The sequence below is a fragment of the Spermophilus citellus genome (genome assembly GCF_964194105.1).
Source record: "Spermophilus citellus genome assembly, chromosome: 1".
In the NCBI taxonomy this organism is placed as follows: Eukaryota; Metazoa; Chordata; class Mammalia; order Rodentia; family Sciuridae; genus Spermophilus; species Spermophilus citellus.
The window spans coordinates 29,604,059-29,619,353 of record NC_138182.1 but is presented as its reverse complement, the minus strand read 5'-3'; the positions used below and the strand labels follow the sequence as shown (position 1 = coordinate 29,619,353).

Sequence of the window (15,295 nt, the reverse complement as noted above, 5' to 3'; positions counted from 1 at the left end):
TTGGAATTTTGTCCAACCCAGATAGAATCTAGATTTTGAAAGATAGAAACAACTGAAACATGGAAAAATGACAAGTAAACAAATAACTCACATCAAGGGACCATCATTACCTAATTTAATTCTCTCAGCAAACATATGAGGCAGAGCCTATTTTTGATTATACACATAATGGAAATTTACTGTAGTGAGGGTAAGTAACTTGTACATTGTTGCATAGCTCTTAACCGATGCCACTACCAGTCAGAACCAGGTCTTAGAACTGGATGACAAAGTAATTTAAAAAAAAAAAAGTTAAGCAATTATTATGGGTTTGAAATTTGGAAGGATATAAATATAAGCAAAATAGAGAAAGACAGGTCCTGCTCTTGTTGACCTTCCCTGTAACAATTGAGAGTGGATGCTGTCAAGCTGAAGGCTTCTGTTCTGGGAAATTATACATCATCATATTTGGAGTGTACTGTGGAAAGCCACTTAGTTGTGAAACATGCTGGAGACAAGAATTCTCGCCAGGTTTTTACTGTAACAGATTTAGAGAGAGGTGTCAGGGTCCTAGACAAGGGAGTGAGAGTGAAGATATGAAAGAGGTAACAGATTTGAAAATCATTTCCACATAGGGTCTTGGTGGTGTGCATGGTGAAAAGGGAGCAGGAGCTGACCCTTCATTTTGAAAGTAAATTATATGCTGTCCCTCAAGGTCCATGCTGGACCCAAAGATATGCAAAGATAAATAAGATCATCTTTGCCCTCAGGGAATGAAGTCTGTCATCTCTCAGGTGTTGCAGATTCAGGCAAAAACAGGTGAGGCCAGTGTGTCAGATACAGAAGGCAGGACACTGCAAAGCCCTGGGGACTGACCACAACTTAGAGGGCATGTCCCTCCAAAGGCATTCCTGCAGAAGGCAGAGCAGCTGGATTGAACTCTGTTCAAATGTGATCTCCACATTGACTCCCAAAATTCTACTCAAAGAAATTTAGTACATGATTTTGCTGTTAATTTATACAGGAAATATACCATAAGAATCAAGTTTGGGAGACTGTGGTTAAGGATTGTTAGTTTTACGATCTGTTGACATTGAGGTTCCAAAGAAATTACCTAAAGAATAAGGGTCCTGGGACTCAGCAAAGAGATATGGGAAAAGAAGTAAGTACCCTTTATAGCAGAGTTGAGCTTTTTTGTGAAAAAAAGGACTGCAGGTGTTTTATATTTAGACTGTCTAGTCAGATGGTAATTACACCCTCTTTGTAATCAGTCAGGAAAAAATTGTTAGAGAAGAAAGAAGGATGCAAAAATTCTATGAAAATGGAAACTTGGCAAGTTAAGAAGAGGTCCTCTGGGGAGGAAGAGGATTTATAATGAAAGTGGAGGAGGAGCCAAGCAGGGGTGCCAAGGAACCCCAGCATAAGTGCCAAAAGTGAGGGGTAAGGAGGTGGAAGTGCTGTGCCTGCCTAGGCCGCCTTGCTGCAAGCTCCCTGTAATGAGCCTCCTCCCTGATGTTTTGCAGGGTGACGACTCAGATGAGGAAGATCTTTGCATCAGCAACAAATGGACTTTCCAGAGAACCAGCCGCAGGTGGTCTCGTGTGGACGACCTGCACACACTATTCCCTGGGGGAGACAGAAATGGGTCACCCGTGGGCCCTATGATGAGAAACACAACCAGCAGTGAGAGCGTCCTCACAGACCTGAGTGAGCCCGAGGTCTGCTCCATTCACAGTGAAAGCAGCGGAGGCAGTGACGGCCGCCGTCAGTCAGGCCCGTACTGTGCTGACAGCCCAGTCATGCTGGAGGCCACCCTAGTCAGCAGTGGCCTCCCACAGTCCCCCCGAGACACTCTCAACCACCCTTTGCACCCCAAGAATGAGAAATCCAACAGGGCCAGGGCCAAGTCGATTTTGAAACGCATGGAAACACTCCGAGCTAAGGGAGTCCATGGGAAGCATAAGGGGCCAGGGCGGACAGGTGGCCTTGTGATCAGTGGACCTGTGTTACAACAGGAGCCTGAGTCCTTTAAGGCCATGCAATGCATCCAAATACCAAATGGAGATCTCCAGAACTCACCCCCAGCCGCCTGCAGAAAAGGGCTTCCATGCTCCAGCAAATCCAGTGGTGAGAGCAGCCCCTCAAACAGCAGCAGTGGGGTGAGCACGCCATGCCTGAAGGAACGAAAATGCCACCAGGAGGCCAACAAGCGTGGGGGCATGTACTTGGAGGACCTGGATGTGCTGGCAGGGACAGCACTGCGGGATCCAGAAGACCAAAGCCACACTCATGGGTTTCACTCCCAAGAGAATTTGGTGGTGCATATTCCCAAGGATCATAAACCAGGAACATTCCCCAAGGCACTTTCTATCGAAAGCCTGTCACCCACAGATAACAGCAATGGGGTTAACTGGAGGACCGGGAGCATCTCCCTGGGCAGGCAGCAGGGCTCTGGCGGGAGGGAGCCCAGGCTCATGGCATCCTGCCACAGAGCAAGCCGAGTCAGTATCTATGACAACGTCCCTGGCTCCCATCTGTATGCCAGCACAGGAGATCTGCTGGACTTGGAGAAAGATGACCTGTTCATCTTGGATGACATCCTGCAGCAAGTCAATGGACTCCAAGAAGTAGTGGCTGACTGGTCGAAAAATGTCTTGCCTGAACTGCAGACTCATGACGCGTTGGGTGGGGAACCTGGTTTACCTGCCTTGCCATCTCCTAATCAGATCACCTTAGATTTTGAGGGCCACTCTGTCTCAGAAGGTCGGACAACACCCAGTGATGTAGAAAGAGACGGAACGTCTCTGAATGAGTCTGAGGCCCCTGGGGTCAGAGAAAGGAGGGATTCTGGTGTAGGGGCTTCTCTGACCAGGCCAAACAGGTAGGTCGCATGGTTTCATAAAATGGAGTTTCATTCATTTTGTAAGAGTTATGCTTTGTTTATTTGCTTTAATAAATATATAGAGAATCTACAGAAAGCCTGATACCATTCTTGGGTGATACCATTCTTATGTGGCTTAGAATTATTTGAACAGAAGTGAATCTTTTGTACAGATGCAGTAACCAAATCCATGTCAAAACACATTTATTTCTCTTTACCCTTTATTTCAATCTTAGTTTTATTTTTAAAAAATTATTTTGAGCTTCTTATTTGCAAAGCTCTTTTCTAGGCATCCACATGGGGAATGGCAGACAACTGAGGCGCAGTCCCTGTGCACAGATGCTTCCCAGTATTAGTTAAAATGTTTCTACTTCCAAAATTAAACTCTTTAAACCCATGAGAAATATCTGAGATCTAAGGTGGGTGCCTTATAAACTGGTTTTGCTTTAAGATGCTGATTATAAACCATGTAAAAGCTGGTTTACAAAGATTATTTCAGAAATATCCTAAAAAAATGGCCCTGGGAGGGTCTAACTAGTAGAATCACTATCACTGTGTGTGTGGCTGGCTCTGGTTGAAACAGTGCTTAGTCTTAAGGCTCATTGATGTTGTCATCTGAGCCTGTCACTTTCAGTCTCCATCTCAACATTGTCCAGGAGTTAGACAAAGAGGCCCAGAAGGAAGCATGAAGTGGTCTACAGCCCCCAAATGTCTGAGAGCACTCCTTCTCTGCTCACCCTCCTTCTATGTCTCTGTCTCCATCTTTCTGTTTCCATTTCTGTCTCTTTTCCTTTTTCTGTGTCTTTCAGTCTCTGTCACTGTCTTACACACACACACACACACACACACACACACACACACACGCAAGTCTCAAGTTCTCAATATTTGGGGAATGAATTTGGGAATAAACAAAAATTATTGAATCATTTATTTAAACCTCATAACAAAACTGATAATTTTTCCAACTTGGAAAAAAACAATTTTTTATCTCAATTCTATACATTTGTGTTGTCAATTACATTTGTTCTGTGATTTTCTTGGCTCAGAAAAGGTTTTGATTAGCTGCTTAGAGATGAGGGATATCCTGTGTTTCCCAGTACCGAGTCCACTTTGTGACTGGCTTCTCTGATGGTCTTTCTGCTCAAGGCGACTCCGATGGAACAGTTTCCAGCTCTCACACCAGCCCCAGCCATCCCCGGCGTCACCCCACATCAGCAGTCAGACAGCCGGCCAGCTGAACCTGCTCCAGCGCTTCTCACTGCTCCGCCTCACAGCCATCATGGAGAAGTACTCCATGTCCAACAAGCATGGCTGGACATGGTGCGTAGCACGTTCACAGTGGGATTGTTCGCTCACAGCTAAGTATGCGATTGCAAAAACTTCAGTGTTTGCATTCTGATGTCTGAAGAATCCATTCACTGCCTGTCCTGATGCTGTCCTTGAAGTAATGCACGGAGTTCTGTCTCCCTGTCCGCCTTCTGGGCAGGCGCAGCTCGGGTGTGATGTAGCCTGCAGGAAGCATTGCTTTATTTGTAGCTCTCAGTTGGTTTCCAGGGAAGGCAGTCAGACTTCAAGACAGAAAAAAGAGACAAGTAAAGGGTGATTAATTGTGAACAGAGGAATTAAAAATAAACTGACTATAAAATAATTCTGGCAGTCTGCAGAGAAACATGTGTCACTTGTACTTTCTCACCCAATGTAGAACTCACTACTTAGAACATTGATTGACTCAAAGTGCATTTGATTCTTCAAATACATTTATGCTTTTATTTCATTTGAAAATTAAAATGAGAATATCCAGTGAACCTTTGTAATTAAGGAACTGACTTTAAATCATATGTTGGAACTTGTATATAGATCTATTGTAGATGATTTGGTGAATTTGAAAATGTGTCAGTTTTTGTCCCTATGTTATATATTATGTATGTAGATGAATCCATGGTGCTTTTATTAAAAAAAATATTTTAGAAGTTTATAAATTGCATGGTCAAATTAATATATGCTTATGTATTAAAATTCCTTTAAAAAATGCAACTGGCTCCAGAAAACTAAGAACATAAACAAACAGACAAACAAACAAAAAATGCGGTTTATCTTCTCTCCTCTCTTTTTTCCTGCAACCCCAACCAGATTTCTTGTTCCTGTTGGAATTTTTACATGTGTTTAATTTTATTCTGTTGGGGACTTTTAAGTGTTCATCACTTGAGAGATGTGGCAATAACAATTCAATTGGAAAACTGTCCATTTGACTTGAAAACAAAGCTACAAATACATTCTGCAAACATGACTCATGCTGTCTAGTAGACATAACATAGGCAAGGGCCACACGTAGTATTGCCATGCAATGTGATTAATAGAGAAAGAATGTTGAATTCTCCCTGTGTCTCTCGGGTATTCCAACAAGAGCTTGGCTTCCTTTCTCTTGCTTCCACAGCCTCTCCCCACGGTGTGCCCCAGGGGGCTTGCATGACCTGGTTTCTGTGAATTCTAGGTCAGTTCCAAAGTTCATGAAGAGGATGAAAGTTCCTGATTACAAAGACAAGGCTGTCTTTGGTGTTCCTCTCATAGTCCACGTCCAAAGAACGGGACAACCTCTGCCTCAGAGCATTCAGCAAGCACTGAGATATCTTCGTAGCAACTGCCTTGATCAGGTATGGCTGTAAACCTAGATTTGGACTTGGATTGATGGAATGCCAGACTGAGTTAGATCTGTTCACTCCCAGGCAAGATCTGCCCCACCAAACCTAAAAGGCATTACAATCTTTACACGCTAAAATTTAATTTGACTAGGCTCAATCCCTGCCAATCTACGTGAGGATGTTTCCTCATGACTACTGGGGCGACACCTTGAAGTGACTGCAGAAAGTTAATGTTAATATTTGTACCTCTGATGTCTAATTTACATTCCCAAGAAACTGAAAGGTAAGCTATGTCCTGCATTTCTTTTTTTTTTTCTTTTTCTTTTTTTGGTACTGGGGATTGAACCAGGAGCATTTTACCACTGAGCTACATCCCCAATCCTTTTTACTTTTTATGAGAGAGGATCTTGCTAAGTTTCTGAGGGTCTTACTAAATTGCTAAAGCTGACCTTGAACTTGCATTCCTCCTGCCTCAGCCTCTTGAGTGGCTAGGATTACAAGTATGTACCACTGTGCCCAGTTTGCATTTGCTTTTTAATTATAGCCTCAATGCCACCACTGATTTCACAGCATGCTTTTATCCCTCTCATATTATTTTTGTAAAAAAATAAATTGGTTTTTGTAACTCCCTTTATTAATTTTTTGAAGCAGCATATGACCAGGAAATCTTAAACCAAAGACAGATTTATTTACATCTTTTTAAAATGTACAAGTAAAAAGTGATAAAAAATATGAAAACAGTATGATCTGAATCAAATATCCTTTCATCTAAAAGAGTTGATTAAAGCTTTTGTTATACAAAATATTTAGAGATTATTTTCTGCCTCTGAGACTATTTGAGGACCATAATAATGGTGGACTGTGATTAAGCCCAGAGTGAAATCCATCCTGTAATTTACAAAGCAAAGCCTTTGCTTCTCCAAATTAACACCCATTAGTTTCTTAAACATTCTGTCCAAAATAAAAGTCATGTCCCTGCTTCATAAATTGCAACCTTGAGTAGTGGATGTATTTGCAGGCAACAAAGTAACCATCTTTGTTCACCACACTTTTTAATGGCATGCAGAGAATATGTACCAACCTTAGATTATTCAAAACTTTTATTGATTTGCCCTTGACCATGGCTCAGTTGACACAAATGAGCTGAGTTACATGAGTTCAAAGATCTTGGCACTGATTCTTGTAGAGAACCAAAACTGAAAGCACACATACAGGCAAGATGATTTCTGAATAAATTAAATACTAGATTTTGGTGGAGCAAAGTAGGAGTAACTTTGTCATTTGAAATCATCTTTGATTTAACTAGAGACATTATGCTCTTCAATCTTTTGCATGTCTAATCTAGAGGATATATAGATATATATTTTTGCATATTTGGATGTCATTGTAGAAGGTGGAGTGGCTGCTGTTGCTGCAATGATGGTGTTTTGGTTTTGTGAAATGAATTTAATAACATGCCTCTTATTTCTGAGAAATAAGGGCAGCAAAGTGCTTAAAAATAAGGTGCTATGAAAGAGAATATTTTTCTCCAAAAGTATGGCCAGCTATTACTTATCAGAAGAAAATATATTAAGAAAAAACAGTTGTTGGTTCAGGAATGCCCAAAGGGAATACAGTCCATCTATGCCATAAATTGAATAACAGTAACCTTTCTTGACTGTCCAGCAAGTTCTGCTTTCACTGCTTCATTTAATCCTAGATCTACCCTAGGTAGTTAATACCCCAGCCTCCATCATGGAGCCAACACCTGCTTGTAAATCTGTGTAACTCCAGAGTTTAACTACCGTGTTTAACCACTGCATTCTACTGTACTGTTAGAATTGCTTTTCCCTTGTGAACTTTGGGGTGGCTCCATCTCCAGCATTAGGGGACACTTTAAGAGTTGGTCCTGTGCAACTCATTGATGAATCTGGTCTGTAGATTTTGTTGACGATTTTGGTCATTACATCCTGTTGTGTTCTTTATCTGAGAATAGGAGGAATAATTTTTTCCTAAGGCACTATCCAGCTCTTGAAAACAGTGTGCTGCTTCTGGATAATTTGTCTGTTTTTTATATTATAGACACAAGGATCATTCAATTGAGTGTGTTTTCCTCTCTGTACTGACTGCTAGGAAGCTTGGAGCCAAATGCATATTCTGTCTGTAGTAAATATAGATAATTTTTTAATGAATTTTCTACATCAGCCTCATACCTAGTTTCAGTTACTATTTTCTATCTTTATTTTCCTCTTGCTGTAATTTTTCTATTATTCTTAATTTGACTATATCTTATTGTATTTTATGTATCATTGTAAGTCACCTTAAAGTCCTCCTTGAACAAAGTTGGGTATAAATAAATAAATTATAATACCACTATTCTACTCTCTACCAGGTCCTAAGTATAGAATGGGAATAGAAATTTAGGAGTTCCTGCCCAGTGGAGATTTTGAATAATATGCATCACCAGCATTACTGCTATGATTTGACCCAGTCTCCCTTTCAAAGCAAAAGTTGCATGGAGAGAAAGAAAGTCATAAACAGAGAGGAGAGTGGACACCAAACCCTCCTCCAGCTCTGCTCACTGGCTTGTCCCCAGTGTCCATCTCAAGTTTCTAACTAATTTTTAAGTCTGGAAGAATTCCATGTTGTAAAACTGTACAGACAAAGCCTTGTAGGAAAGAGATTCAATTCAAGGGCATAAAGACTGACTCTAAATGTAATCAGACTGAGCCAACACAGTGTTTCTCTTGTTATCAGTCACCAGGAAGAATCTGTAGGGTGTCAGATGGACTTTTGCTGCAGTCAATTCCCACCTTAATCCTGGCAGGGTTTCCTTCCTCATCTCATTGTGGGGAACATGCAGAGGTTACCCTTCAGATCCCTGTGGGAAAGGAAAGTTGTCTAAGAAGGAAACTGAGGAAAACTGGAGAAATGAAGAAGAACCAAAAAAAAAATCCAAGTAGAAGAGGAAAACTGTCTTAGAGAATTAACAGCAAATAAAAATTAATGAATCCAAAAAGACAGGGAATCAAGAGGAAAAAAGGAAGAAGAGAAACATTAGATGAATGTCCCTTGTAGGCCAGCAGCACCTCCTTGGAGAAGAGATTCAGTGTCTGCACAGGATCTTGAAATCTCAGCCCTACCCATAGAAGACCAGAAGGTCTCCAAATATCCTTCTGCTAAGCCATGCTTGAGCAGGAAGCACCATCCAAGTCCTGCCTAAGGCTCTGTCCTTGATCTGAGGGAAGGAGGATTCGTGCAGGGAACTGGACCACTTCCCCTCAAGCTCAGAGTTCATCTGGAACATAAGCACTCATCACAGAGTTGATTCCAGCCCCACAAAGTCCTGAAACAGTGCCAGCATTTCACCTCCCACCTCCCCACTGCAGAGCAGTTTATATATGATGAAGCATAGCTTATCCATTTGCGCCCTTGCAGATGGCTGTAGATGAAATGAGGAAGTTTAGCCTTCAATTACGAACCATTTGTATTCAGACATAGCAGTGCGTGAGAGGAGCCTCGCTTTGTTGTCTGCGCCTTTATTTCTGCCCTAAATCAACAGTGCACAGAAGCATAGGTTATACCGGTTCCTGATGAATATGAAGTCAGCTCAGTGCTCAAAATCAGAACCCGCTGCACACTCTCCCTATGAATCTCTCCCTTTCTGAATAAACCCAACCTTTCTTCATTAGCTGAGCAAATTTCTAAAGAAGAGGAAATGGAAGTCCTGATAAACATCATTAAGCCCAGAAAGGATTAGCATAAACAGGATGCCAAGAAGGAGATTTAATATTATTTAGATGAAATTTGAATTGTAATGCAGCACTCATGCCCAACTGCTCCTTCTAATGGAGCAGTAAGTTTTAAAAGCCTAATTATGCTGGGAAGGCACTTCATGCTCAGTGCCAGGGTCCTCTAATCTGCTGCCTGTTCATCACTTTGCCTATCTCAGATATAACGAAGGATGCTTGCTCTGAGACTATCGATTTAAATTGTTCCCTCAGCCCTTGGTTTCTCAAAGCTGGGTTTTTAGGTGGAAGACAAAAGAGAAGAGAGAAAAACTAGAAGAAGGGAACGTTATGCACTATTCATTCTTTCATTCTTCTTAAGGTGGAGCGAGAGAGTGCAGGCAAGAAAGATGTTTATAAAATGAATTTTGCATTGCTGACCATCATTGCTTCCTTTTTTGAGAGGATATTTGAGCTGGGCTTTGAAGACATAAAAGCAGGACGTGTTATGTAATTTGTGGGGCCCTGGACAAAATGAAAATATGTGATTCCTTCTTCATATATTATTGAGAATTTCATAACAGCAACAGTAGAACTTGTGTGACTGCCCAGATTGCCCACCTGACAGTGATAGACACAGAGGTAAATGAAGGACATAGACCCTCTTGGGTCTTGCTCCTAGTGAAGCTAAGGGAATCTGAGTTCACTTACCACCATCAACAATGATGAGGATGCCCTCAGAAGCAACCCGTTTCTTCAATCTCCATTTATTACATTAAAAACAAAAATCTTTAGTTATCCCCATGTTGAAAACTTTTTGAAAAAAAAATGGCTATCAACAATCACTTGTACCACCATGTGGTCTTGTTCTATGCAGATAGATAGGAGGCACTTTTCTTTGGTCTCAGGACCTCTAAACCATTAGAAGTACCTTCTGCTTACTGTGTCCAGATGCTGTCTACATCAACCAGGAGAAGCCTCAGCCCAAAATAGCTTGAATGTTAGGAAATTCATATCTCACATACAGACAATAATGAGTCAGAAAACAGGATGATGCCAGGGTTAGTTCATTCATTAGTTCATCAATATCTTTGGAGACTGTAGTTCTTTCCATCTTTCCCGTCTGCCTCTTTAGCTATTGCATCTCAAGTCTAGACCAATTTGAGACCACTTTTCCTTTATTAGGTTTAGGACATTTCCTCTGGCTTCCAACAGAAATCCATAGAACACACAGATATTTCCCATGTCCCCTGGAAGGTAAGCGCAGTGTGGGAATGTTATTATCAGAATTTGAAACAAAACAAATAAATCTTTGACAACCCTGAGACATCCTATGAGCTCAAAGTCAGAACAAACAGCTCAGAGCCTGCCACTGGAGAGCCCCAGACATGTCTAAAATAATTAAAATAACAACATTTGCCGAAAAGAGAAAGAAACTTGGAATCTGAACAATACAAAGAAAACACCTGTGGGAAGTGTATGTGCATGCACATTAGTATGGACCTAGAAACAGAGCTTGAAGGACACAGTAGACAAGAGAAACATGCTCAGCAATTTAAACATAAACACTCTTTTTATAGATCTGATCAATATTTCTCTGCTGTTTAAAAAACATAGGAATTCTTCTCAAATGAAATAATACCAACTCATATGAGGATAAATATTTGTGACTTACATTTAAGAATTTACCTTCAGGGCATTGAGATTCTGAAAACTCCCATGCAGCACAGTTCTGTGATGTACACAGTCCTGGGCCTTCTTCCAAAATTAAAAACTCAAAAATGTAAACAAATGCAAGATGCATCTCACTTCAATAATCACCCATCTGATATCTTATATTTTTCTTTTGACAATGCATGCTTTCTTCTCATGCACTTTGATGAAACATGGAGTAGTTGCCAGATAAAGAAAGATAACTTTTATTTAGATTCTTTATGGAGAATAAGCTAAGTATAGCAATTTTGCATTTTCTAGATACTTCAATCTTTAAGAATAAAAAAAAAAGTATTGAAGATTTAAAGTGATAATATGTCTGAATATCCTGACCTGTGAAATTAGGGTTAGGATGATAAGCCTTGGAATGCAAAGAAATATTGCTAAGATTCTGTTTTTGTGACCACAAAAAGCAACTCTGTATAATTTCCCCTGTGATTCATGCAGCTGACATATACAAAAACCTGAGTGTTCTCTAATGGCCTTGAGTTCTTCCTTTGCTTTTACTGCAGTTCAAAATAACTGGGGTTTTAGGGCTGCTCTCATTTATAGCAACAATCATGAGAGCCTTTGTCAGACACCTGAACTTGGGTCAGGGCCCAGGTGCGATCTTGGCACACAGAGGAGCTGGCGAGACAACCGTGCTCATATTTTCTTCATTGCCAACTCTGGTGCCACTATCTACCATCCAGCCACTTGGGAATGTTCCCACCTTGCTTTGCATAAGTGGGCCAACCTCAGAGCCACTGAGGAATGAAAGGAGTAGAAAATAAAGATTGAAAAAAACTGAGTCTTGAAAAACTTGATGCCCTCCAGGCATTTAAAATGATCAGACATTCTTTCACTGTAAGCCAGAGCTCCCAGGAAAGCTCAGTTCTTTTTATGGATGGAAGCAAGTCCAGGGTGGGGAGGGCTTCTCGAGGGCCTGAGCTTAACCTGCCCAACCAGGCCAGGATCTTCACTCTTGCAATGAGGGCTCTGCCTACCTCACTCATCCCTATTCAGGCCATTATTTTTTGGTTTCTTATTCTTCTGTTTATTTGTCAAGCAGGGAGGTGTTTAAGTCCTAGAGGTGAAAAAAGACTGACATGATCATTTCTGAATAAAAGCCCCCCAATTGTAATTCTCAATAGAGGGGTCTATATACAAAACAAAGTGGAGTAGTAAGTGCCAGGCATAGGAGCCACATACATCATGGTGCCAAGGATTAAGCAAATAAGACCCTAAATCAAATTATGTACTTATAATAATGTTTTCTTGCATGGGCATATTCCCCTATAGACTTCTCTTCCAAGGGGTATTAAATATGGTTGCTTATCTTGGACCCTTCCTTCCACCAAGCACCTTACTCCCAGGAAAATTTTCATTGCCCAGACTTTCTCAAAATCCCCATGAAAGTGTAAATGCTAAAGGGCAGGGAATATTGTCTGCTCTGCTCCCTAATGACTCCTAGCAAAAGAATGTCTGGCACATAGTGGATGCTTAATCACTACTTTTTGAATAAGTGAAAACCATATTGACATCTACAGTGTGCCAGAACTCTACGGGTCACACAGCAGCTTCACATATATTTTCTCATTCAGTCTCCACAACAGTCCGGGGCAGTGGGGTCTTATTCTTATCTCCACTTCACAGGAGAGACATCATTGTTCAGCTTTGCCTGTAGTAGCTACAGGAGTATTCAGAATTGTGAATAAAAATGCAATTCTAGCTCATTCAGTTCTGGTCCCAAGCCTTCTGGTGTCAGGGAAAGGATAGCCCAGCTAATGTGTCCTGATGGCTCATTTCAGGTGGGTCTTTTTCGCAAGTCGGGAGTGAAGTCTCGAATCCATGCCCTACGTCAGATGAACGAGAACTTTCCTGAGAATGTCAGCTATGAAGACCAGTCCGCTTATGATGTGGCAGACATGGTGAAGCAGTTCTTCCGGGACCTTCCTGAGCCTCTTTTCACCAACAAACTCAGCGAGACCTTCCTCCACATCTATCAATGTAAGTGGGGGTCATACCAATCAGTGTTCTCATGTGCATCCAAACCATTTTTTTTAAAAAAAATCCTATAGATTGAATTTTAACACATGAATCCATAAAGAAGGGTGTAAAAATTATAGCCCTAATCTCCTCTCCAGAAATAACCTTTGTTCAGAGTTTAGTGTAGAATCTCCACAACATTTTTTATGCACTGGAAAATATCTTTTTGACATCAAAATATTTCTTCTCAATAGAGCTTTGTTGGTGTAAGATCTCAAACTAACTTTCAATAATATACTTTCAAGAAATTTAAAATGATAAGGGGACATGGTCAAATTTATTTTGTATTTGGGTATTTATTAAAACATTTAATTTTTTTAAAAAGTACACATTTTCTTGGGATATTGGAAATTTAAAGCTGAATGTATTAAAATAATAGTAATTTTTTAAAAGCAGATATATTTTAATTGGTGAAAAGCAAGCAAACCAAATCAATGCTTCAGCTGAATGCAACTAATTCATATTTTCACTTGGAATTTTTTAAAAATAATGTTAAATCAATAGTTCTCAGAGCAAAGCCACTATAGTTAAAATAATTATTCAAAATAACAACTGCTGATTAAAAATCCTATCCTGCCAAAGGTAATTGTAAAGGGAGATTATTAGAAACAAACATGTAAAGCCAGGTGCAGTGGCGCTCACCTGTAATTACCAGTGACTTGGGAGCCTGAGGCTGGAGGATCAAAAGTTTCAGGCCAACTTGGGCAACTTAGCGAACCCTATCTCAAAATAAAAAAGAAAAGCAAGAGGGTTGGGAATGTAGCTCAGTGATAGGGTGCCCCTTTATTCAATCCCCAGTATTAAAGGAGAAGAAGAAGAAAAGAAAAAAAGAAAGATGTGAATCTTTTCTAGAAATGATAACATTAGGACATAGCCCAAGTCCCAATTCCTTATAGTGGGGGACAAGAACAGTTGGCCAGTGGACTTTCAGTTTACAGCAAAATATGCCTAAAATGAGTCTTGACCTGGAATTGACCCAATTTGAAGATCCCCGCTGTAGGGATTTCTGTACTAAATATGTTTAAAGAGTGTATAATATTACAAATTCAAAAAGGATTGTAATTAGTACCACTTGTAGAAACAGAATAAAGTGGTGACCCACTAAATAAATATTATTTTCTCCAAGTGAATAGCTGAAGTTGAAATAATGATACACATTGCTAGAGCCTAAACACAGGGTGTTCATGAAAGGGCTGCTGAGAGGTCAAACACCATTTTTCAGTTAAGCCTCCCTATGACTTGGAAGTACCCCATATGAGTCTTGACATTTAATCAGGTCTGGGGCTGAAGTCGACACTAGAGTACATCTAAAGCTAGATTATTTCCAAGAGATAAATGTCTTTGGCTCTTTCTGAGATATAACCAAAAAGCCAGATCAAAGCAGGACTTTATTTTAGCTGAGCAAACATTTACAGAGTGGGATTTATGGACAGGGTGTGGTGTGGAGCGTGGTAGAGCATGTGGATGCTGCCTGAGACTCATGCTCTGCTCTTAAGGGTCTTACAACTTAAAGAGACAAGACATGAACATAAATGACTGCAATACAACAAGGTGGGAAAAATAACACAAAAGGGTTACAAAGACAAGTCCAAGAAAGCTGAGATGAGTGACGAGGACTTGGAGGAAGAGAAAATGACACCCAAAGGTTGAGATATGTGAGGAACACATGCTAGGTGAAGCAAGTGGCATGAGCATGTGTCAGAGCAGCTCAAGGTTTTGTCTATCTGTCCTGCAGGGGTACTAAATGTACAACTTTTCAGATGACACTGAAAAATTAGGCCAGGATCACACAAGGAAAGCATTGAAAATTAGAGCAGAGGTCTGTATTTGATCCATTAAGCATTGGGGAACCTTCAGGTATGGTTTTCGGGACTTAACCAGTTATGATGCTCTCTACTGCAAAAAACAACCAAAAGTCCAACAAACGACTGTTTAAACAATAAGGACATTGTATTGTCTCACTTGACAAGAAATCAGAATTAAAACATTGCAATGTTAAGAAATTCTGCAACTCAGTGATGCCAGGGCAAAGTCAGCCTCTCTTGGCTTCCTTTTGAGGTCACAATATGACTGCCACAACTTATAATTGTCATGTCTTCATAAAATCACATTCAAAGGCATAGAGGGGCAGGGAGTCCTCCTTGGGCATATGTCTTTTTTTATCAGGGAGATAAATCTTGCAGAAGCTTTATGTCTTCTTCTCTAACTCAAACAATGAAACGAGGAATGGGATTATCACTTTTGGTTTAAGCCAACACAGTTCATCCCTGAACAGAATGTATGTTTTCTTAGGAAGAAAGGGAAGAATGAGTATTGAGTATGGAGCCAACCCTGTTCTTGCCATGAAG

At 40.5% G+C, this 15,295-nt stretch overlaps 1 protein-coding gene across 7 annotated transcripts in view; it reads left to right on the top strand.

Annotated features, from left to right (window-relative positions):
* Positions 1-15,295, top strand: part of STARD13 (StAR related lipid transfer domain containing 13) — a 444,473-nt gene that overhangs the window by 416,721 nt on the left and 12,457 nt on the right. For 4 of the 7 annotated variants that reach the window (XM_081310721.1, XM_081310718.1, XM_081310717.1 and 1 more), the window contains 4 exons: positions 1,503-2,860; positions 4,007-4,180; positions 5,295-5,511; positions 12,710-12,908. In XM_081310721.1, coding sequence (XP_081166847.1) covers positions 1,503-2,860; positions 4,007-4,180; positions 5,295-5,511; positions 12,710-12,908 — 1,948 coding nt within the window. The remainder of the gene's footprint in view (positions 1-1,502; positions 2,861-4,006; positions 4,181-5,294; positions 5,512-12,709; positions 12,909-15,295) is intronic. The other 3 variants (XM_081310722.1, XM_081310720.1, XM_081310719.1) reach the window with 1 other exon arrangement.